Source organism: Desmodus rotundus, chromosome 3, assembly GCF_022682495.2.
Source record: "Desmodus rotundus isolate HL8 chromosome 3, HLdesRot8A.1, whole genome shotgun sequence".
Taxonomy (NCBI): Eukaryota; Metazoa; Chordata; class Mammalia; order Chiroptera; family Phyllostomidae; genus Desmodus; species Desmodus rotundus.
Window position 1 is genome coordinate 1,219,673 of NC_071389.1, and position 24,398 is coordinate 1,244,070.

The window sequence follows — 24,398 nt, forward strand, 5'->3', positions numbered from 1 at the left end:
AGCACATGAGCAGTGCAGGAGGTGGGGGGTCCTGGAGGACACCCCAGCATGGCCGCCAGCTCGCTCGGCGCTCGGAGCTCAGCGCGGGGCCAGGGAGAGTCAGCCGTGATTTAGAAGAAAAACAGTGAGATTTGAGCAATCCGCGGCCACCTCGCTGCCCCCGGGGCTCGGGGAAGTGGTATATTAACCAAGGAATAAAGGAGAAGAGAAAAAAGGCCAAATCACATCTCTCTGAAACAAAGAGGCTTTTTACCAGGAACAAGCCCTGATAAAAATTACAGTGGCATCGCCTGCCCGGGGCGATGGGAGCGCGGGAAATAGGGACGGGCCAGAAATAGGCGCGCGCGTCCCCCGAGCTCTGCGGATAAATGATAGTCTTAGAATAATGCACAGGCTTGAAACAGGGGCCAGGTGGCCGGGGCTGCCGGTCAGAGCCCGGTGCCAGTTCTGCTGGATGGGGACCCAGGCCCAGGGAGGGGTGAGAGCCCACAGTGGGCGCCTGGGGCTTCGTCTGGGTCGCAGCCCCTCGGCTGCTGGGCTCCGCTGCAGGTGGATGTGACCTTGGGTAGGCTGAGGTTGGCAGTGGCCCTGGAGCTGTGGGGGAGGGTGTTGTCCCCGGCTCTGAGGGGCTCTGAGGGGGCTGCTGCTTGGGCTCCACGCCTAGCAGAGGGCTCATCCCGAACCTCTATCCACTCGGTACCTCAGTTTCTGCCTCTGTGAAATGGGTAGACTGGTGAATGGCTTCACGGTGCTATGAGCGGGTGAAGGGGGACAGGTGGGAGCTTCCATGGGGTCCCGTCAGCGGTGGGGCCCGGGGGCTGCATCCCTGGTGGTCAGGGCCCTCCCGCCGGCTCTCTGCACCCGCTCCAGGCTGCTGAAACAGAGCACCATAAACTTAGGGCGTAAAACGCTTCTTCCCTCACAGTCCAGAGGCCTCATGCCACCCCCAGTGTCCCCATGTGTTCTGTCCCCCCTTCCTATAACTACACGAGTTCCACTGAATTTGAGCCCACCCTGATGCCCTCACCTAACCCAGTCACCTCAGCAACGGCCCCGGTTCAGGTGTAGGTCTCACACTAGATACCAGGGGTCAGGGCAAAAGCATGTGGGGGGGACACAGCTCAACCCCCAACAGTCTTGGTGGCATCCTGGGCGACAGGAGGTGCCGGAGGACCTGCCCCATCTACCCTGGATGCTGGACAAGTCACAGCTGTTCTGACCTCACTTCCTTCATGCCCAAAGGGAGGCAGTACTATGAGCATCCGGGCCACCTCCGTTTTGGGGACATGTCAAAAGCCCATGCATGTGACAGTGGCCAGGCCTAGCAGGGGCCATGTTGTCGGGGCTGGGGAGGGAGGAGTGGCCCCACCTCTCTGTTGGGGAGGCCCTCACACGCGGGCCCTGGCAGGAGAGGCAGGGACAGGGCCGCATGCGGGACCAGAGGCCAGCGCCAGCCCCGCGCCTCCCCGCCTCCCATGCCCCGACAGCATTCAGCTCCGTCCGCCCTGCAGCTGGGGCTCCTCACCCTCCGGTCCCTGCGGGCAAGGTCCTGGGCATGGGGCTGGGAGACTAAACAGCAATTGATTATTATTAATATTTAGCATGTTTGCAGGAACGGCTTTTCTCAGAGCTATTAATCTGCGGTGTTCCTAGCAGCCGCGCTCCACTCTGGGCCCAGGAGCTCGCAGCGGCTGCTCGGCGAGGAGAATGCCAATGAGCGGGGACCCGAGGTGGCCGGCAGCCCCGGGCAGCCCGGGCCGGCCGTGGGTCCCCGAGCACTGCGGATGCCCCGCTGGCCTGGTCCTGGAGCCGACTGCTTTGTCCTTGTCTCCCAGGCAGGACTCGGCCGGGGGAGGGGGGCCAGGGGGAGAGGTGGTCGCGTTTGCCGTGGTTGATTGAAGTGACGAACAATGGCCACGCTGAGCTGTTCCCTCCCAGTTCCCTTTCTCACAAATGGTTTCTGGAGCTGGGGCTGCGGAGAGTGTCCTGCGGCCCCAAGAACCCCCTCATCTAAGACGGGCCCCCCTTACCTGGCTGCCTCGGCAGGAACGCTGCAGCACGGGAATCACCAGTTAGAAAGAAGAAGAAGGCTTATGTCGCCATTTTACCCAGTGGCTTCGGCCGACCCAACCTGCTGGAGGGCCCCCCCTCCATCCCTCATCCCTTCCCCGAGCAGCAGGCAAGATGGTCCCTGTGACCGTTGTAGCTTGTGGGTGCTTGCAGAATCTGGGGAGGGACATGTTGGGGTCACTGGGCGCCCGGTGCCCAGCAGGCCTCGCCATGTGGTTGGAGACATAAAAGAACTGTCGGAAGGTGGGGACTCGAAGTCCCAGCAGCCCAGCGAGCGGGCCGGGGGGCTGTGGCTGAACCTCGGCATCATGGATGTGCGCACTGGCCGCCCAAAGCGCTGGGCCAGGCAGGCCGCTCCATGTGGCTGCAGGGAGGGTGGTCCCGACGGGGAAGCGGAGAAACCGGCTCCCTTCCCAGGTCGGGGGCTGGACTGGGCAAGCCCAGGTGTCCCCACAGATTTGCCCGGCAGAGTCTGGGGGGAGAGAAGCAAGGGGGTCATGTTAATGGGGCTCATCCTCAGGGAAAGAAAGTCAAGAATGGGAAGTGAGGGGTTTTGCCTTTAACTTTCTCTGTTAAGAATTGTCCTGTAGATTGTCCTCATATCCATCCATTCACATCCATCCCTCATCTATCCACCCACTGACCTGTCCATCTATCCATCCATCCAATCACCATCCATCCAATCACCCACCCACCATCCACACCCACCCACCATCCATCCATCCAATCACCCACCCACCATCCACACCCACCCACCATCCATTCATCCACTCACACATCTGTCTGTTCTCCCATGTGGTCATTTACACACCTGCTCATCTGTCCCCCATCCGCCCCTCAGTGCACCCACCCATGTCCTGTGTCTTCTGTGTGTCAGGAGACAAGGCCATCACAAGTGCTGGGACACTTTTCCAGGCGTTGTCCCACCGCAGGGAGGGTGCTGGGGTTGCACAGTCCGGCGTCCGAGAACTTTAGAATCCAGGCTAAGCAGCCCTGTCCAGCTGTGTGGGCCGGAGCTGCCCCGATGTACAAAACAAGGCCAGTCCTACCCCCAGCCCTGCTCACGGGGCCTCCGAGGGACTCAGGTCAACAGCAGTGCCGGCTGTGTGCTCCGGGGCCCCGCCCGCACCGAGCTGCCCATGAGACCTCGGCGGACCAGCTGCCGTCTGCTAATGGCCTTGACCCGCAGGACAGAGGAGAAGCCAGCATTCTGACCGGGCCTACCCGCTGTTACCCAGTGGCTTTTTTGGTCACCCCTGGATGTTTCTAGAATTGAATGGCCCTGTGGCCGGCCAGGCGCCTTGCTTCCCAATGTCCTAGGTGCTGTCTGTTCCCCACCCCGCCTCGCCTCTGCCACCATGTTCCTTTTATACGCCGAACTGAGCGGGACGCGTAAATGCTGCTTTTGATAGGCCTGGCGGACTTAACGGGACCCCCGGCACTGAAACCCTGAGTTGGCCTTTGGGAGGGGCATCCTGTGCCCCAGCCTGTCTCTCCCTGGGAGTGAGCATGTCCTTCTGTTGGTTGGTGTGATGGGGACTTCAGGCCCAGGGTCCACACAGATCCTGGGGGACCCACCAGAAGGCCCCGGGGCCCACACTGCCTGGCGGTCTCTGCGTAGGAGGTTTCAGTTGAAACCAGACTCGAGAGGCCTGGTCCAGCCTGGTTTCCTGGGAACATCACCCGGTGTTTCCTGGGTGCATGTGGGTGCTCTCCCTGGGAGCCAGGCTAGGGAGGGAGGGATGCTGGGGGACATGTCACAGCCTGGGTCCCGCTTCACCCACAGAAACTGTAATGAAAGCAAGCAGCTTGGGGGTCTCGAGCTGCTGCCTGTGGAGGCCAGCCTGCAGCCAGGGCGTGGGGCTGTTAGCACCGTCCTGGGGAAGTCTGTGGGACCCCTACTGTCAGCTGCGCAGCCAGGCCAGGTGGTGGAATGAACCAGAACTGGGAGCCTGGCCGGGGTGTAGCTTCCTGAACCGAGAATCGCTCTTTAAGTGTTTCTGATGAGAAGTGAACTGGGCCCAGTCTCCCCTGGTGACCGGACGGGGTTACCGGGAGCAGGCTGATTGCGGCCCTTTTTCTCCTACTAAGCAGCAAATTTGCGGACGTCCCTGGGGCGGGTGGGGGTGGTAGGGGGTGTGGTTTGAGAAACAGGTCGGTGGGGATGGAGCTGGCCCGGTTTCCCAAGTTCTTTGCCCATTTTGAGGAGGTCAGTTCCCTCTGTGTTCAATCCTACTTTTCCAGGGTGCACACTTCTCACTTTGGCATTTCTGACATGGGCAGTGTACCTGCTCCCCTCTCAGACCCTCAGGGGCGGCTGTCACCCCAGAGGGCTTGTGTGGGCTCCGAGCACCTTGCCTGCACCGGGTCTCAGGTGGAGCGGGTCTGGGTGGGAGCTGTATTCGACAAGTGCTGGGGGCACAGGGATGCCGTAGGTCTGGGGACCCCACTCTGAGATCCCCTGAGCTGGAGGGGCAAACCGTCCCCAAAGCCTCCAACCGAGCTGGGTCCCTCGCTGCTGGAATGTCACCAGCACAGGCTATGGAGTCCGGTGCCGTGATGCTCGGGGGCCCCAGCCAGCTCGTCTAGGGCCCATGGGCTCAGGTCCCGCCTCTGGGTGCCTCGGCCTGACACACAGCCGGACATCACAGCACATGGCCTCATCTGCAGTGACCTCTCCGATCTGCCATTGTCCCCTGGGCACACCTGAGGGGACTGGCTTTGCTGAGTGGGCCAGCCTGTCTCCCACGAGAAGACATCGCCCCTTTTAGAGGTGTGGCCCTGAGTTCTTGAGGTTCAGAGGTCATGGGGTGCAGAATTCCCAGGGGGGACGTCCTGGCCCAGGGCCTGCCACTCTGCCTCATGGCGTCTTGGAAGGGGGTGTCCTATAATGTTTTCAGGTCGACCCTGACCGGCCCGGCGTGTCTCTGCCCAGGGTTTTGGGGGAGCCAGTGGAGCCCCGGCCTGTCCATCACACCCCCCAGGGAGGCATGTTTGTCCAGGGAGAAGAGTGTCAGCTCCGAAGGCCGGGCCACTTCCAGTGAGGGAGGGACCTGGGAGGCGATGTCTCCAGCTGGAGGTCTGAGGCAATGGCGGGACTTCCGGAGCTGGCTCCTTGGGGTGGCCGGGGTGGTTCCCTTCAAGGGCCCTCGAGCCCCGGAGCCAGCGGCGCACCCTGGGCAGCTGTGGCCATGCAGTGTCCTCCCTGGGCGGGGCCGTGCCTGCCAACTCCATGGGGAGTGGGTGAAGGCCAAGGGTGGGCGACGGCTGGCCCGTAGGGCCTGGGCGGAGCCATCTGAGCTCCTTCAGCAAACCGCGTCACGGCTCCACTGAGGGTCCCCCAAGTTCTGTTTCTGAGCAGCTCACTCACGGGGGTCGCTGTGGCCCCTCTTTTTCTCTCTCTTCCGGTGACTTGTTCTCCCCCATTTGGGGGGATGGTAGTGCCCACCTGAGGGTCGTCATCCAATCAGCAGAAGATGATTTGCTCTTGACCCACGACCCAGAGATGATCGCCAGATGGGCTATGATGAGGGGGGCAGGAGAGGTGCAGATTTCGGGGGCCCGGCTCATAGGCAGGGCACTGGGCACGTTGCTGGCCTCACCGACCCCAGCCCGGCCTGGCGCCAGTGCCCGTGCAGGCTGCTGAAGACGATGATGGGGTGAATGGCACATCCTTTCGGCTTTGAGCTGGTCTGGGGTGGGGGATGCTGGCCAACAGGAGGGACCCGTGAGCCCACAAGGAAGTAGGTGTGTGCCCAGGTATACTCCGGGCTGAGGGTGCCCCACCCCGCCGCGTGCCGGGGGGAATGCAGGCCTGTGGTTTTTCCAAGTAGGTGGTCTCTCCATCAGAACTTTAATTGAAATAATTGTAGAATCACACGCAGTTGTGGGACTGGGAGAGGGACAGGCCCTGTGCCCTCTGTGGGTCCCCAGGCTGGCACTTCGCAGAGCTCTGGTCTCCCAGGGGTGTTGACAAGGATTCGAGGTCTCCTCCTCTGACCTGGGCTCTCGCCTGCGCCACAGCACTTAGCTCTGTGTCCCCGCAGGTCTGTACCCATCTCCACAGGGGGATGCAGAGCTGCCCGGGTCCTCCTGCGACCTGCCGCCTCCTGCTCCCCACCCCCAACAGCCCCTCTTTACGGCTCCTGACGTCGCCACCAATACAAAGTGGGCTCCTCTCTTCAGGGAAGTCTTCCTCCTCCTCAGCCCCCCCTGCTCCCAGGAGCCACCTCCTGGAGGCGGGGAGCTGTGTGTGGCCCCCCCAGCGGTCCGCCAGCCCTTCTCTGCGCAGCACCTGGAAGGGTGGACCTGCAGGGGCAGGGCCAGTGGCTCCCTGGGCCAGGCAGGAAGGATGGGGCTTGGGGCCCCGGAGGCCAGTGTCGGCCAGCGGCCGGCGGGGCACGTGTTCTCCTGTGTGCGCATGCCCCCTGGGCTGCACAGGTGAGAGCCGGGGCAGGTTCCTCCTCTGGCCAAGTGGGGGTGTCCTGGGAGGGGGTGCGCAGGGGAGAAGCATGTGCGGTGCCGGGGGAGGGCGAGCCGGCCTCGTGGAGGGGGCGTGTGGGCAGGGGACTTCTGCACTGTACCTCCTCCGGGCCTATTGGCGGTGTCTACGGGGATGTTGTGGGCCAGCACCGGGCCGCTCCTGCGGGGTCCATTAGCCCGTTGGGGTGCCCAGCCCGGGGCAGGCAGACACGGCCCTGCTGTCTCCTGCTTGGGGGAGGAAGGGTGAGGCGGCCCCAGCCCCTGGGCTCCTGAGCCCCACGGATGGGCTTTCCCTCTGCCTTCTTCTGGGGTGTCCAGGCAGAGGGCTGCGTGCAGGCAGGGGGAGGCCATATGGACATGTTTTCAGGACTCCCTCACCCCTCTCACACACTCGTCTTGGGCACACTCACACACGGGCCCCACCCACACTCACACCCACGCTCTCAGGCCCCAGCAGGAGAGGCCAGCAGGTTCAGTGGCTCTCCTGAAACCCGGCCCACGACAAAGGGGGTACACACATGTGCACCTACTCAGAAGTTCCCTCCCGGCGCCCTGCCCAGGAGCCAGGCTTCACTCCGCCCAGCGCGCCCGGGAGCTAGGGCCTCCGGGAAGGAGCCGGTGGTCCTCAGGCCAACTACAATCACCCTCCCGGGCGGAGCCTGCTTATTTAGCCATCAGCCTTGCAGGGACAGTGCAGGAGGGACCCTCGGCACCAGGTCATGCAGCCCACCTGTCCTAACTTGGGGTCTCCTCTCTCTCTGCAGACCCCGATGTTTCCATGGGGCTCTCTGGGAGATGGTGGGGTAGCTGCTGTTCAGGGATGATTAACTTCTGAGGGGCGGGGCAGAACCCTCCCCCTAAACTAAGGGCCAGGGGGCCACGGAGGCTCCCAGTGGCACGTCCCAGACCGGGGAGCGGCTGGGCTGCTCCGCCTCTCTGACCACATGACCGAGGCATACATGCCGAGTCGTTTGTGACAAGCCTCCAGACCAGGCCTGGCACTTCATCACCCAGGAACACAGGGGTCTGGCTGGGACTGGCGCTTGCCGGGGGTCCCGTGGCCCAATCTCGGTGGCCCCGGCTCAGGACTGTTCCATGGCGGGCTTCCGGGCCCCTGCCCCTCCTCCTGTGTCTGCCTGCCCCTCCCCTCTCCTCCCTGCTTTTACTGTCTTGGGAGGTCTCCCAGAAGAACTTTTAGGAATGATGGGCTCCGTCAGGAGCGCCTCCCCTGAAACTACCGCAAAACCCCAATAAAGGACCCGCGGTCTCCTGGCCCGGAAGTAACACACCCACGCCGGTCTCCCAAGTCATAAAAAGCTCGTGTTCTTGGCTGCGCATCCTGACCTTCGAGAGAGAGTCCCTGGAAACACCCCAGCAGTCATGGGGCCTGGGTGGCCAGGGCCGGGAACTGGGGGTGTTGGGGGGGAACGCCTGTCCAGCTCAGGGCAGAGGGGCCCCTGCCTTGGGCTGGGCCCTCCCAGACCCCCTCAGTCTCTCCATGCAGCCCCTCTGGGTCCCCGAGGTTCCGTGGGGAGCTGGATGGTGTATGCTCGGCCTGCCCCGCGGTTCCGGTGCCTCTGAGAAGCTTTCCGCTTTCTCCAGGGTCTTGGGGCTGCTGGGACACCTCACCGTCTCCAAATGTCTCTGCGCGGTCCTCAGGCCTGCGGCCCCCCAGCTCCGAGAGAAGGGTGCGGGGGCGGCAGAAGGGAGACTCAGGGTTTCCTGGCGCTCGGGGTGCAGGCCCGAGTGCAGCCTCCTTAATCAGCAGGAAGCACTGCCGTGCTCTCCTGCCTGTTCGCTCGGCCAGGAAATTGGATGTGGCTTCAGAGTGCCGTTTGTCCTCCAGCAGGTGAAACGTTTTGGGAAGTAGAATTCAAACAGAAAATTTTAAAAACACGCCCCCGCCAAACAAAAGAGCCCCGAGAGGCACATGTGCGCAGCCGCGCTTCTGACCCCCTCCGTCGGCCCCCCGCAAAAGCGAGGCTCCCTCCTGGGGCTGGGCCTGCGTGCGGGCTCTGTCTGCCAGCTCCAGGCCGTTCCCAGCTCCCAGTAACAAGGTGGCACCTGGGCCACTGCCTTGTAATTTACCTCTGCGCCCCCAGCGGGCCGGGGCGGGGTGCAGGGGAGCCCTTCCAAACCTATGACTGTGGGTCCTGGGCAGAGGGGGCCACGCAGCGGGCCTTTGCGGCGTTTCTGGAAGGACCCCACCAGTCCGTGAGGAAGGAACCAGACGCAGGCCACTTCCGACGTAACAATCACTCCTTGAGCGCTGCTGAATTAAATAAGTGTCACCCCCGTGATGTTTTTCCCCTTTAAGACGTCGGTTTCTCTGGAAAGAAAACATTTCGTTTCTTCTCCACCAGATCTGTTTGCAAGCAGCATGAGGGACCCAAAGTCATTTTTCTTGTACTTAAAGGTCCCTTCTCTGTGGAGATTTCTGCTTCACCGGCCCATGGCAGGGAGCAGGGAGGGGCCGAGGGGCAAGGGCCGAAGTGACCACGGCGGCCCGTCACTTTCACAGGTTTCCAAAAGGCAGGCTCAGGTAGAAGCCTCGAGTCAGAGGCCAGCTGGCTTGCGGGCCGAGTGGTCCTCCTGCTGCCCCTCCCCTCTGCCCCCAGCTCCTCTGACTTAAAATTGTATCGTGGTGGAACTCCAATGACATAGAACGCCGGCCGTCCTGCAGAGAACAGCCCAGTGATGTCGAGCATGTCACGAAGCTGTGCGCCCGCCGCCTCTGTCTCATTCCAGAACGTTTCCTTCCCCCAGAGGAGACCCCACACCCGTGCGCCCGTCCCCCCGTCCCCGGCAACACGTGTTCCGTCTCGATGGGTTCGCCCGCTCTGGACGTCCCTTAGACACAGAATCACAGGCCACAGGGCCTTTGGCATCTGGTTCTCCCCCTCGGCGTGGTGCCTGCTCGGCAGCAGGGCAGCGGCCAGTGCTTTTCTTGGCTGTGTAGCATCGCTGCACGTGGGGGACCACGCTTGTGCACCCCGCACCTGTGGGGGGCACCTGGGTGCTTCTGCCTTCGGGCGACTGCGAGTGACGCGCTGCCAACGTCGCCTATCTTTTCACTTCTCTGGGTCAGCGCCTGGGACGAGCCCTGTCCCCACTGAGTGGCCCACCCCTTGCCCTTGCTGTCACTCCTCAGCCCGCTTTTTGTCACCTCCTTGGGGCCAGTATCTGTCCAGGTGGCACTCTCTTGACACCAAGTGTCTCTTAGGAAAAACCCCAGAGAGGCTGCCCAGACAGATAAGCTGGGGACCCTTCCACCGTCCACTCAGTCCTGTGACCGGCAGCCCGTGGAGACCCACGTTCACGGTGTCCGCAGGCCTCTGTCCTAACCGGCCGTCGGGAACTGCCAGGGTCCTGCTGGCCCCACCCACTGCCCAGGGTATCCCAGGTGTCGGGACACATTCCACAGGAACCCAAACTCCGAGTCCTCCCGGGAACTTGGGATGTGACTCTGTCCCCTCATTTCCCCCTGCAGGCGCAGACCAGATGGTTCTGGGTCGTGGATTTCACCGCCAGCCCTGGGTTGGGTGCGCAGGGTGACAACTTCCCTCTCTGTCCCCAATCTTGTGGCAGCTCCTGTCCCCACTCTCCTAAAGCAGAACAGGCTATCGGGTTCTCGGTCCCCCACGGGGCCCCGGGGAGATGCAGAGGACGCGGTCCCTGGAGGAGCCGTCCCGGGCACCTCGCGCGTGGGTGAGGGATGCTCGGCTGCAGAGGGCCGGGGCACGTCTGCTGGGCAGGCGTGGGGGCCGGGGGCTGCCGGGCTCCCATCCCAGCCCGGTCCCAGGTGGTCCCTGAGCTTCACTCACAGGGGAAGGTGTGCCGCCCCGCCTGACACTGCCTTCTTTCCCTCAGGTGACGGTGACATTGTAAATAATATGTATGAGCCGGACCCGGACCTGCTGGCGGGCGAGAGCGCTGAGGACGAGACCGAGGACAGCATCATGTCCCCCATCCCCATGGGGCCGGCGTCCCCCTTCCCCACCAGCGAGGACTTCACCCCCAAGGAGGGCTCGCCCTACGAGGCCCCCGTCTACATCCCCGAGGACATCCCTATCCCCCCGGACTTCGAGCTCCGGGAGTCCTCGATCCCGGGGGCCGGCCTGGGCATCTGGGCGAAGAAGAGGATGGAGATCGGGGAGCGCTTTGGCCCCTACATGGTGGCGCCACGGGCCACGCTGAAGGAGGCTGACTTCGGATGGGAGGTGAGCCTTCTCCGCCGGCGTGATTGATCGCGGCCATTTATCTCGGGCTCCGTCTATTTATAAAGCCGGCGGAGCCCCAGGCGGGAGGCTCGGGCAAGAGAGCGTTCGAATGTCACATTTCCCAGGCTTGTTTTGTCCCGCCGTTCGTTCGCATGACGCAACTCCGAAAGCATCGCAGGTCCTTACGGACGGCTGTCAGGCCCGTGGGCTGTGCCCGCTCTCTTCCCGGAAATGTGTCTTTAGTGAGCTCATGTCTTAAAGCGCCCGCGTGTCCCGTCTGGGTCTTAGGTGCTCAGGCAGCAGGGCCGGGAGATGGGTGGACTGTCCCAGAGCAGGGTCACTGCACGGGGGAGTCTCCTGCCCATGGGGGCCTCGCACCCTCTCAGCGTCTCAGCCGTGCTGTCCCCAGGCTCCCCATGCACCTCAATGCCCAGGGCCTCCCACCCACTGCTCCCTGTCACCCAGCTCCCTGACAGGAGCCCCCACTTCTCATATGAGTGGGGAACAGTCCCATCCTGCCAGAGAGGGGGGTTGATGGGTTAGTGTTCCCTAACAACCTCGGTGGCTCTGGCAACTGTGTGTGGCAGGAGAGTGGAGGCACCGTAGGTGAAGGGCGTCCCTCCCTCGGAGGTGTCACCACGGATGCTGGACCCCAATCTGGGGGTACTTTACGCTGGTCTCCTGGGTCCTGGCCTTTCTGTTGGCCCCCCACAGCCAGTCTGGGGTGCTGCTTTGGCTGGGGGGCTGGCAGGGCGGGAAACGCAGGTGCACACCCGGATTCTGTCTGGGACGGAGGCCAGCTCTGGGAAGAGCCGGGGTGGGGGCAGCGAGGGCTGGGGGCGCCAGCTCTCGCAGCCTCGCCGGGGCTTCGGGAAGGTTCCCTGCCTTTGTTCCCTCACAGGCTTCATGGTTTCTAAACCTTGCGGGTCATGCCTGAACCTGTTCCTAGAGACTCGGGGGGCTCATGGGTGCCCTCTCCCCAGCTGGAGGCAAGCCTCCCGGACGCCCCGCCACCCCGGGGCACCTCTCCTGGGCCTGGCGACATGAAGGCACTCCCTCAGGATCTCCCAGAGGCTGGGAGTGCTGATGCTTGTGGGGGGCAGGGGGGCAGCGGCCTGCAGCCTGGCCAGCCTCCTTCTGTCACCAGAGACAGGGCCAGTGGGCCCTCAATGGTGGGGCCCCCTCTTCCCAGCAGGCAGGTGGGGTGTGCATGCGGGGGACACGGGAGCTTCCCGTCTGAGGGCCAGCTCTACAGAAGGTTAGCTGGGCGGACAGGTGCATTTTCCGACGGTGGACAGGCCAGTGGCTTTGGCTGTGAGGTGGCATCTTGCAGACTCGGCCTGCCCTGCCTTTCTCGCCTGGCTGGTCGGGGGAGTCGCTTCAGGGTGTTAGTGTGACAGGCTCAGAGAGGTCCGGGCTGTTCAAGGGGCAGGTGGCTTTTAGATGCTGGAGCGAAATCGAACCTCACCGGTCATGCGTCGGGCGACCTTGAGGCGACCTTGTTCCTGTCTGCCCTGATACGGGTCTCTGTTTGCTCTTTCTTTAAAGAAATGGCCCGTATCGCCGCGGCTTGCTGGGGCCCGGCCTGGTACCGGCTGTGCTGTTATCTGTTGACTTTGCGATATTATTTATCCTCGGCGGACGTGAGGGAACGTACTCCCTGCCCGGCCCGCCCACCTTGGCAGTGGGCTTTGTCCCCAGTCGTGACCTGACACCTGCCTCTCATGCCAGCACTGGAAGTGTTTGCCCTCCGCCTGCCACCCTCCCGTAGCACCCTGGGTGCGCGGCACCACCCCGCCTGACCTCGTCCCCCTTGCGAGCTCAGGCGCTGATGCTCCGTGGCCCGTCTTAGGGCGTCGTGGCCTTGGCAGGTGTTTGCATTACTGTTGCGACTGAGAGCCCGTGGCAGGATTGAACGGGAAGCCCTGCTTCCCCGGGGACAGAGAGAGCGCCCTGAGGAAAGGACAAACCCACTGTTGCTTGAAGTCCATCATAAGGAGGTTTCTTTCCAGGTTTGTGGGCCTCCGTTTGGGCCTTCGGGGCAGAAAGCTTCCCTCCTGTGCAGTCTTGTGGGATTCCCGACGAGTCCCCTGAAATAGATCTTTGCCGGTTCCCTTTACTCTGTTGCCCTCCTTGAGCGGGACAGGCGGCTTGGGAGAGCCACTCCCAGGGAGCCCTTCCCGTGAGGTGTCGACTGAGGGCCCCGCCTGCAATCAGGCCCCAGATCGGAGCGGAAAACCCAGGATCTTCCTCTGAACCCCTGAGTCACTAACACAGATGGGGCGTCCTGGCCACGCGTCCTGTCCAGTCTGCGCCCCTGCAAGGACGCGCCCTAGGCCCGCAGCAAGCCGGCAGCACGGTGAGGGAGAGAACCAGGCAGCCACTCTGCGTAAGTGCCGGGGGGTAAGCAGGTGAGGCGGGGGCAGGCCCAGACGTCCGAGCAGCCCCCAGGGACAACACTCGCCTGGGGTCATCTTACCACGGCCCTGGATGTCCTGTGCGTGGTTCTTGGGTCTCACGTGGGAATTGCTTCATAAATCGGGGCAGTTCGATTTTCTAGTCTGCGTGCTGTCCATTTACTGAGAGAAGAGGAGGGGACATTTCAGCAAAAGCAGCAGAAGAAACCCGAGGGTCCGGTGTCGCTGCGGACACCCCGGGGGTGGCCAGGAGCGGACCTGTTCACAGTCTGAGCTCGGAGGGGGTTTCCTCTTGGCTGGGCCCGGGAGCCGGACACGCAGGGGGATGCCCCCGCAGACACCGGAAGGTGTCCACAGGTCTGGATTAAGATCAAGGTGAAGTAGATCATTCTCACTGTCACTCTGGGACACCATGGAAACAATTTTCTCTCTGCTCTGAGAACAAGATTGTTTTTCTGGGCATTCCACAGAAATCAAATTGGACGGCCACCGTCTCCTTTTGTCTTCATGTGACTGACACGCTGTCTGGCCACCCCGTGGTTTCGGGGACGCTCGCCCCTCTGGCAAAAAGCACTTCTCCCCACGCTGGCCCGGACATGATGGCTTACGCCTTTCAGGTTCAGGGTTGGGGGACCCCCTCATTTCATGCAGGAATCCTCCTTCAGCGCAATGGGACCGAGGGGGATGGCCTGGTGGCTGAGGCTTCCCCTCCCACATGTGTATCAGCAGCACCCCGTGACTCTGAACCCCCTTTCTCCTGGGTGCTCAGGGGCTTACCTGGAGATGCCTGTCGTTTTGGAGGGAAACACACCCCATGTGCTGAGGTGTTTCTTTCTTGCACCCCAACCTGGCCAGCCACGTCTGTGGGGACAGACAGGAGTTGGGGTGAGTAGGGTCGCCCCTGGGCTCCATCTCAAAGGGAGGGGCTCTGCCCCCTGCCTGGGGTGACACCTGCACACCGGCCCGGCCCCCAGAGGGCGGCCTGTCTGCTGACGCAGATGCCACTCACGCTGCCTGGAAGAAATCACCGCGAGATTGCATTCTGTGGCCCAGGGGTCTGGAGAAACAATGATTTGATCATTTTTTGAGTAAATCATGACATTTATCATCATGCTGTTTATTTTGCTAATTAAGAGATGTCTGGAGTGACAGCCCAGAGGGAGTGGGCTGTGGAAGCAGGCTCCTCGGTGTACCACCTGCCTGGGACTGGCCCTGCAGCTGGGGACCCCCCCCCCCGCCGCACACACACACAGCTGTGGGCAGGAGGGGAGGGCAAGCCCCATAGGACCCCCCAGGGAGCCCACGGGAGGGATTCCCCCACTAATGTGCCCGCTTCTGCTTGTCTCTGGGTTGAGGGCCTGCCTCCCCCAGAAAGCCAGCACCGGCGGCCGAGGTGCCCAGAGCGTCACCCGGACTGGGACTGGCGCCTGGGCTGAAGAAGCTGGTGGAAGGGTTGATGTGAACGGACGGGGTTTCAATCATCTGCATGATTCACTCGGCGCATTACCTCATCCCCTTGGCCTTTGGTCCTGAGTGCTCATGTTGGTGTTCACTTGTTCAGTCAACAAACAGGCTGTGTCTGGGCTGGGCCTGTGGGCAGTTCGGGGTCACTGGGCAAAGGGCCTCAAGGCCCCAGGCTATGATTCTCAGAGCTCTGGCCACGTGACTCCCATGGCGACTCCCCCAAGGTCCTAGAGCCCAAGGGAGGTATGGGGAGGGACAGCCAGGACCACCCTGCACACCCTGGACGGCGGGCTGCCGGGGCACACAGGGATGCCAGGGTGGGGGTGCGTGGGAGAACCGCCACCGCCCTGTGCTCTCCGATCCTGGGACCGTCCTGAGACAGGCGTTTCCCAGGACACTGGGCCCCTGGGCGAGGCCTGCGCTTCCGAGGAGGAAGTAAGCTCTGTGTGCTCACTCACCTACGCCCATTTTTAGGAAAGCAATGTACTTTTTCCCTAGCCAGGGCCGAGCCTCTTCAAATGGCAAGCAGTTTGGGGGCCTATTTCAGGCCCTGGGTGGCAGGATGAATGATGAGGCCTGGGGGTGTCTGCTCCCCTGGGGCATCAGGGTGCCGCCTGCAGTGGGCAGGCATCCCTCGGAGCCGTGACACACTTGGGAAGATGCGGCACCAGGACCAGCATTCCGGGCCCTGGGGGCTGTCAGTCACGGCTGTGGGGGAGGGGCAGGTCTGCCCAGAGTTCCTGGGTGTGGCAGAGTTCACAGGCCCCCAGGCCATGTTCTGAGGCCTCCCCCTAGCCTCAGCTTCAGGGTCTCCATGGGGAACAGCCTCTTCCTCCCCCTCCTGCATTCCCCGCCTCACCCGCAGCACCCTCCTCTCCCCTCCGAGTTCACAAAGAAAAATGCGAAGGTCAGGACTGTTCCTTAGGCTCCTCCCGGGAGTCTGAGGCCTGGGGGCCGAGGTCCAGGTCTGGGGGTCTCACCTGAACTGCATGTTGGAATCACCTGGAGTGTTAGCATTATAGGGGCCTGGCTCCTGCCCCAGGGACACAGGGCTTTAGCTGGAGAGAGGGACCGTCCCACCCTGTTGTCCACAACTGTGCTGGTTTGGAACCAAAAGTCCTGACAAGCCCGCCTGGGCATCGGGTCTGTGAAAGCCCCCAGGAAATTCCATGCGCAGTCGGGCTCAGATGCCGACTTAGAAAGAAAGAGGGACGACTGTCTCCACCTCCCATACCTGCCGGCTGGCTGGTGTGCCCAGGGGAGGGGGCACCTGCTGGCTTTTATTTAGCTCCTCATTTGTTCACATCATCTTCTTGCTGTTTTTCCTTGTCATCCCGCCGGTGCCAGGTGCCGGGGGGCGGGGGTACAGGGGCAGGGTCGACCTCAACTGTAAAGACCAGATTCTGGGCCTCCCTGCTGGCCTCATAGCCTTACGATCTAGGCTTGGTGCTCTCACTTCTTCTCCGAAGCACCCGGAGGCCCACAGGGGGCAACCCTGCAGCCCTCCACCCCCGGGGGACTGGACCCCCTGAGCCCTCCTTGCAGCGGCTCCTCCGCCGGCAGTGGATTTGCCTGTGACGCTGGGCCTCTCTGTCTGGGCCACCTGGAGCTTCCTGTGAGGCCCAGGAACATTGCAGGGATTTGGGGACTTTGTTTTTCCCGTGACGGTCATCTGAGTGGGTTTCGGTGGCACAATGCACATCCGGAAGGCGCCCGGAGTCACAAGTGTGCGCCCCGTGAATGTGAGCGCCCAAGGAAACCACGGGGACGGCATGCATGCTTGGGGACCTCTTCCCGGGCTGTTCAGGGGGAAGCAGATCCAAGCCGACTGAGACACGGCCAGGTGTGCGTGTGCCGGGGGTCGGGTTGGGCAGCACCCGGATGGGTGACCTCGCTCCTCCCGATTCGCGTGAGGTGCAGGGATGGGACCGCAGCGCCGCCCTCGCCTGTCCCTCCGAGCACTGTCAGGTCGGGACGCTTTTAGCCCAAGAATGCCATGAAATCCTGCGCTATCTTCGGCCCGGCTCCGGAGGAATTTTAGAAAAAAGGAGAGAGAATGACTAAGAATACCTCCCAAGACTTCTCCTTTATTTCCTTAAGGGGTAATAACTCAGCCCCAGTCCAGTGGAGGGTACTTTCTTTAAATAGAGCATCTGATTCACAAGCGAAAAAGGAAATAAATATTTTCTTTTCATATTCTAGAGACGTCCACGAATACCAACTTCTTAAATGGTATTTTACCCTGCGTGTCTCTCTCTCACACACCAGTGACAACCAGCCCCGCTGCCCCCCCCCCCCCCATGTCTGGACAGGCTGCTGGTGCACCAGGGACCTGGAGAATGCCAGCAGGTTGTCGGAGGAAGGCGGGAGGGGTGACGCAGGGGACCAGGCGGCTCAGCCTTCCCCTGTGGGCCCCCAGGAGGCTGCCTGGGAACAGGGAGCTTCCCTCCCTCCCTCCCTCCTTTCTCTCCTCTTTCCCTAAGAAAAGGGGGGATTGCACACTAAGGGGAAATGACAAAGCCCCCGGTGTCTGCTGTCTGTGCTGGGCTAGTGACACTGGCCCAGGGCTCCTGAGGACTGTCACCCCCCCATCCCATCGGCTGGTGCCCAGCCTGCTCTCCTGGGGGCGGGGGACCCTGGAGACTGACCATCGTTGTGACCCCTGCCTGAGGGCAAGGCCACAGGGGCTGTCCTAGGCACCAACTGTCCCTGTCTTGCCTGGGAACCACCCGGGCCATCACCACTTCCCCCCTCTCCAGCCCTGGAGAGGGGAGTGGTCACAGAGGGCCACGCAGCAGGATGGCGCAGGGGGGTGAGACCAGACTCAGGACCCCCAGGAAGCGCCTCCCTGCCTTTCCCCCGAAGGTCCCGAAGCCAGCACTTGCTGAGAGAAAGTTCAAGGTTGGCCCCATGGCCCCCATGGCCCCACAGTCAGGCAGCGCCCAGTGCCCACCCTGTGGGTGCTGACCCCTAGGGGACGGGGACGAGGAAGGCGTGACGTGACACAGACAGAACCCTGGCCTCCATCTGCGCCCACGCTGCCATCCGAGCGAGGCCGGCCAGCCCCTCTGCGTGAGCCCCGTCTTCCCGTGACCCACCTGCAGAGCCTGCAGCAGCTGCGGGTCTGGCGCTCACACAGACATGTTTCTATTTCCAGAGCTTTCCCAGCAGCAGCCTCGCCGGGAGCAGATCAGGCCGGGAGGCTGGCCCCTCCTCAGGGTGGCAGCCACTGGCCTGGCGGCTCCCCGGGGATCCCCAGTTCGGACTTGGCCGTCCCGCCGTCCAGCCCGTCCGTGGGCCTCCCTCCGCTGGCCAGATGAGAGTCCCGGGGCGGCCGGCCGTAAAAGGCCTGCCTGGGTCATGGGACAAAGGCGAGAACCTCCTGCCCGGCCTTGCCTGTGTCCCAGAGCTTCTCTCAAGTTGGGAATTTTGGGGAACAGTCACCCCCTGTTAGGAATGTGTTCTGTGTGCCCCCCCCCCCCCCGCCCTCCTCTGCTCTGCTTGGCCAGCAGGGCACCCGGGGTGGCTGGGTTTGCTGGGATCCGGGCCGCTCTGCCTGCGGCCATTCAGAAGGCCCTGCCAGGGTGGTGGAAGCCTCGCCCTCGACCTTGGGGGTGGTCATGGTGACCTCCCGTGCACTTTCCTATTGTTTGGGGTGCGGTGAAGAGCGTGACCTAACAGTCACTTTTAGACCAGGGGACAGGAAGCACCTTGGCGTGTCTGGGGGGGCTCCTCTGAAAGGGGAGATGCTGGGGCTTTGTGTTACTGTCACAGGGCCAGCCCCAGCTCCCCTGTGTGCCTGGCCCCAGCCACCTGGGCCAGGTTCGACTGTGTTTCCCAGCGAGTTGGCTTGAAGGATGGCACCACCCTCCCGAGGCCATGCCCAGGACCGTTCACGGGCCCCTCTTGTTGTCCTCTGTGCCTGCTGCGCCCCGCCCGCCAGGCAGGACAGGGCGGGGCGGGGGCCTGTGGCCAGCGGGCCCTGTGGGGACCGCCGCTGCGGGGCTCTCAGGCGGCCTCTCTTCCCCTGGGCCAGGGCCCCGTGTAATTGTGCGTCCCATTGTGTCAGCCCTGTTCAGTTGCGTCCAGCCACCGGCGTCCACTCCTCCCCCATTCGGATCTCCCCGAAGTCCATTCTGGCTTATCAGCACAGTCATTTCACGAGCCCAGCTAAGGTTTCTGCCACTTAGGCCCCGGGCATTGTCTGTCCCTGCTGCGGCTGAGATAAACCCTCACCCAGAACAAAGTCGTGGTGACCTTTTACAAGTCGAAGCGCCTTGTTTCCCTGCAGACTAATTTATCAGCCTTCCCTTCCCTCCCAGAGGCCCGGCCAGCGCTGCCAAGAGCCGGTGGGCGGGGGATTAGGAGGCCTGGCGGTACCGCTTGTCCACGGGCACCTAGGGGTCCGTGGGGCTGTACGTGGCCAAGGGAAGGGAAGGGGCTTGCCCAGAAGGTTCAGCCAGGCGTTGGCCAGAGAGGACAGGGGCCTGAGGGTGGCTGAGCCGGCAGAGGTGGCAAAGCCCCCTCCCCTGGCCTCCTCCAGGCCCCAAATGAAACGCTGGGTGCAGACGGGAATGGTGATAGTAAAATGGCCCACAGGCCCCGAGCCCCCCAGGAGGGGCCTCTGAGACCCAGGACAGCTGCTCATGGGTTTGCCCCCTGGAGCCCCTGGCCAGCTCCGTCCTCTGGTCCTGGAACCAGGGTCCCCAGGCAGGAAGCAGGGAGGAGAGGCAGCTCCCAGGCCAGACCTCAGGCCAGTAAACACAGGTAGCCCTTGGGGGCTGAGGACCTTACAAAAGGCACACTTCTAGAAGGCTCCATGTGCTTGTTCACACAATGAAGAGGCACTGAGAGTGTATGACGGCCCCAGCCCAGCTGACCCCCGGTGTGCCAACCTCGTGTGCTTGCCCACTGAGCTCAGAGCTAGAGGACGCTGCTGCTGCCTGCGCCACCCTCTGGAGGGACCCGGGGCAACTTTCCCAAGTCTGAGCTTCCAAAGGTGACTGGCCCTTGGAGAATATGGGTGCTTCGGCCCTGCCTTCTCTCTCCTCTCAGGAAGTGGGGAAGTTCCCGGCCGCCCAGGGTCCACTGGGGGTGAGACCTCGCAGCGTCCCGGGACACATGGGTGTCAGGCGGCCCCCAAACCAAGGGGCGAGGCATCCCAAGTTCATCTCTTCTGAACTGAGGGCTCACCTCTGTCCTGCAGGGAGACACCTGCGGTGACGCCTGCCCAGGTCAGAGGGGTCCCTGTGCTGCCCCGCCGCATAGCCGGATGTGCCCGTGGGGGTGGCTGTCAGGGAGGGTGAGCCAGGCACCTCTCCACTGCACCTGAGCCAAGCCCTCGGGGGTGGGGCGCTGCCCTGGGTGTGGTGGGAATCGCTCGGGCCCCTTGGACGCCCTCCGTCCAGTGCTCCTTTAGACTTAAGTGCATGCGGGAGAGACCTCCACACCCCACGTGGGGCCCGAGGGCCGTGCTCCGGGCTCCCCGATGCTGTGTTGGGCTCTCCTGGGAGCTTGGTGGAGGCTGTGGGTCCTGCCCTCGGCCCCCTAAGGCTCAGAAGAGAAACCCCGTCCCGCCCCTCACCCAAATGTCTTCCCAGAAGATGCCACCCACAGCCTCTGACACGGACCTTCAGTCCTGGCCCGGTGGCCGACGACACCGAGGGGGGTCAGGGGCACTGGTGGCTGTGAGGCGGCCTCTCCAGCCTCCTGGGAGGAGTTGGCCCGGCCTGGGGCCCGGCCTTTGCTCAGCGGTGGGCTAAGCTCCCGGCTGCCGGGCGTGTCAGGGCCGCCTGCTCTCCCGTGAGTCGGGTGGCCCTTGTGGAGTTGCCCCTGACGAGGCCTGGACACTGTTGGTCAGGACCAGGAGGCCGTGAGACAGCCGCTCGGAGCAGCGGGCTCCAGGACCCGAGGGTGGTTGTCTTCATGTGTCTCCCAGTGACACCTGGCAGTCTGGGCTCCCTGACAGCTGCTGAGCTTGCTCGGGTCGCCCACTTGCAGCTTGTGGGGGGCCCCTCGTGGGGGGAGAGGCTGGAAGATACTGGGAGAATCCAGAAGGCGCAGGAGACATTGAGGAGGCTGCCTGCCGGCTGCCGGGATCCTGGATCCCTGACCTCAACGTGACTTTCAATCCCAGGAGAGCCGGCGTCCGGTGTGTGCGGGGGATCAGCCTGCATCGCACCCCCGGTGCTGAGTGGGTGACGGCCGCCTGGCCACACAGAGGAGGTCCTGGATGCCCCTTGCAACATCAGATGGTTTTATGAAGTTTCCTAGGACTCAACGTACAGGGGGTTAAGATGTTCACCTCATGGGCAAAGGGACAGCTGACGCTCACGAAACGCCACCAAGACCCCAGCGCGCTGTCCCTGTCTCTGGGCCTCAGTTTCCCCGCGTGTTAAGCAAGATGGTTGAAACAAATTGTCCTGAAGGCTGCCCACGCCTCCCCAGCCTGTCCCAGGACCCAGCAGTCCTTAAGAGACAGGGGACTGAGGGGTGGGGAGACTTTTCTTTCGTGGAATCGGGACTCTCGGGGGCACATCCCCAGCATGTGGGCCGCGATCTGTCCCTTTGGAAGCTGTGCTCCCCCAGATGGCGTTCTCGTCTCCGATGAGCTCTGCCGCCGGGTCACTGCGGTCAGTGGAAGCCATGCTCAGCAGCCCCCCGGACTGACGCCCCGGGATCACGCTCCTGGTGTGTCCCTGTGTGTCTCCAGAGACTCACGCAGAGAGCAGGGGCACCTGGGCCTTCGGTGGCAATTCCCCACGATGGCTCCACTCGGCGCCTCGGGCCCTGATTCAGGAAATGACGAGCCGCTGCGGGAAAAGGGCTGTGCCTCCCAAACAGCCGTGTGGAGTTCTCCTCCTGCGGCAGCTCTCAGACACGCTCCTGTCGGGGACGCCGGGGAAGACGAGAGGTTGCCCCTCTGAGGAGGTGCTGTGACGTCATGAGTGAGGAGGTGGCCTCTGCCCCCAAAGCTGTAGCCCTGCACTGGTCCCAGAGACCAGCGGCTCAGACAGGGGCATCAGTGCCCGCGGCCGGCAGGCCCCCTCCCCGCCCCTAGGCTTCAGTGGTTTGCTGGACAGCTGGTCTCGGGGACACGTCCACCCAAAGTCTCTGCCGTCATCTTCACAGGCCACCCTCCCTGCAGGCACAGGTGTGTCCCCCTCTGTGCGGACGCCGGTCCTGCTGGGTTAGGGGCCACCACCCCACTGCCGTGTGACCTCATCCTAACTAGTGACACTGCGGCGACCCCATTTCCACGTGAGGTCACAGCTGAGGTGCCAGGTGTCAAGACTTTAACACATGAGTTTGGGGGGATGCAACTCACCCCAAAATAGACCCCTTAGAAGTCCAGCACCCGTTGGATCACCCCCAGGTCCTGCAGGTGACAGGAGATGCCAGCCTTGCGTGGCGTGCAGGTGCCCCGCCCCCATCCCTGCGACACCAGGAGGAGGAGCGAGGAGTCGGGACGCCCGTGACCCCATCTGAACCCTCCCGGGCTCTCCCATCGCGCCCCTGTCCTGGGGTCCCTGCGTGTGAGTGGACATGGACCCCGCCGGCGCCGGTGGGGCTGCAGAACTTTTTCTTCAAGCACTCTGAAGACGTGGGGGTAAAATCTGGGGGTGCAACTGCGGTGTGTGAACACTCCAGACAGAAGGGGTCTCGAGGACCACGGCAGTGACGGGCTCCACACTGACGCCACAGCTCCGAGGACACAGGGAGACAGAGACCTTCCTGCCAACACGCCACCACCCTGTCCGGTCCCGGAGGAGGGGTCGCGCCCTGTCAGAGCAGGTGCAGGCGGCATATGGGGAGTGACGCCCAGCTGACCGTCCCCGTCCGGGTGCCTTGTGGGGCAGGAGCCGACTGGAAGGCGGCGCGGACCGGGGTCGTGAGGCTGCAAGCACCCCTGCCATCTCCCTGCCTGGCTGCAGGTCTGCTGACTCCAGGGTCCAGGCCTTGCTGCCCGAGGGCCCTCGGATCCAGTCCCAGATGAAATGGTTGAAAAGGGACGGTGACAGCAAGGCAGTGGTGGGGACAGGGGGCCCAGCGGCAAGCTAATTGGAGTGCGGCTGGGCGTGGGGGAGCAGGCCAGGCACCCAGACAATGTGCTGAGGGCTGGGCGCTGGGAAGGCCCGGCAGGACTGCGATCGAATTAGCTGAAGTCAGAGCCGCCCTGAATGAGGGAAGGAGGAAGGGGAAGTGCGGCCCGGGTGCAATGCGGCCTGAGTGAGGGCCCCATTCACGCCATGAAAAGGCTCCCGCGTCCTTCCCAGACGGGAGGCAGGCTCACTTTTGTCTCACTGGGGACGGGGGCTGCTCTCCGAGGACAGACGTACCTACAGCCAGTGATGGGGGGAGGGGGGGGACGGGGAATGGGGCAGTGACGATAATCCTGGTGCCCGCAGTGGGGTGACAGCTGACACAATCGCCCAGCACACATCAAGGGCTCCAAAGAGCTCCTTCCGCTCCCACAGGTCCCTGGGGACCCAGGCTGCGCCGCCCACAGTCACCCAAGCCTGCCAGCCAGGGAGGCCTGGCCCCCGACCCCAGACCTCCGCCCGGTCCTCCAGTCACTTCGTCTCCACTTACAAACTGGAGATTTCCACGTGCTTACGTGGCCGAGTGCATAGGTGCGAAAGATGCCCTAACGGTGGGATTAGGGGATGACGCTGCTGGAAGCAGCCATAAAACCCACCAAATATAGAAGCCGGGAGCCCGCCTGGACCACGGAAAAGGGGGTGTGGAATACGGGGCACATACAACAGGAGTACTGAGCAAAGTGCTCGGTAAATATTTGTTCAATTCACACGTTAATTAATTTTCCAGCTGAGGTTTCCCTAATCCATTTTTTAAAAGAAAATAAGGATTAGGAGCGAGGCAGAATCTGATGATTAGGCGGGCCTGGCAGACGAGAAAAGGAGCCTGGGGCGTGGGGTCGGGGGGCTAGGCGCTCTGGGGGGCTTTCCCGGCTGGCCCACGGCCCCCAGTCCTTGCGGCGGGGAATGGCTGATTCACTACTCGGAGTCTGCCCCGGGGAGGGGGCCAGCCGCCCCTTCGTCCCCCCCTTTGTCCACTGTGTCCCTCCGAGCCTGGTTTCTCCGCCCGTCTCAGGACGCCACCCAGTGAGTCCTCCTGTCTGGACCCTGCGCCAAAGGGGTGCCAAGGGGCTGCACTCTGGACCTTTGCGGAGCGAAGCGGCGAGGCGCATGCGCCCCAGCCCCGCCAGGTCCAGCTCTGCCCTCCCCCGCTCTTTGATGGCAGTTAACCGTCCTCAGGTTCACCTGAGCTGAAGGTGGATAATAGCACCCACGTCATTCCCCGTTACCGACGACCCCAAGTGGCACTGTTGTCCCTGATTTCCTAGCAAGGGCCCTTGTCTGGGTTGCAGAGCTGGTGTGTGGCGGGCTCTCGGGCCCTGACCCACACTGGCCTGGGACCTGGCCCTCCGCGTCTCCTCTGGGGCCTGCAGGGCTGTGGGAGAAAGGGGGGCGCAGGTGAGCTCTTGGAATCAGAAATCTGCTCGGCTGACGCTGTGCTTTTGTTCCGGGGTGTCCCTGGGGAGTGTGGCTCTGCCAGGGCGGGGGCCACACGTCCTTCCTGTGCACAGGGCCAGGTCCCAGGCCTGCCCGGTGCCCCGCCGGCAGAAAGCCTCCGCAGGCGGCCTGTCCCGGGCTTTGCGAGGTATTGTGGCACTGATGTCGCATTCCCTGTCTCCGCGAGCTCCTCGCCCTGAGCAGCGGCA

At 63.1% G+C, this 24,398-nt stretch overlaps 1 protein-coding gene across 1 annotated transcript in view; it reads left to right on the forward strand.

Moving 5' to 3' along the window:
• The window catches only part of PRDM16 (PR/SET domain 16), a 281,781-nt gene that overhangs the window by 79,261 nt on the left and 178,122 nt on the right, over positions 1–24,398 (forward strand). Inside the window, exon 2 of the mRNA XM_053920486.2 lies at positions 10,423–10,772. Within this exon, the coding sequence (XP_053776461.1) occupies positions 10,423–10,772 (350 nt within the window). The remainder of the gene's footprint in view (positions 1–10,422; positions 10,773–24,398) is intronic.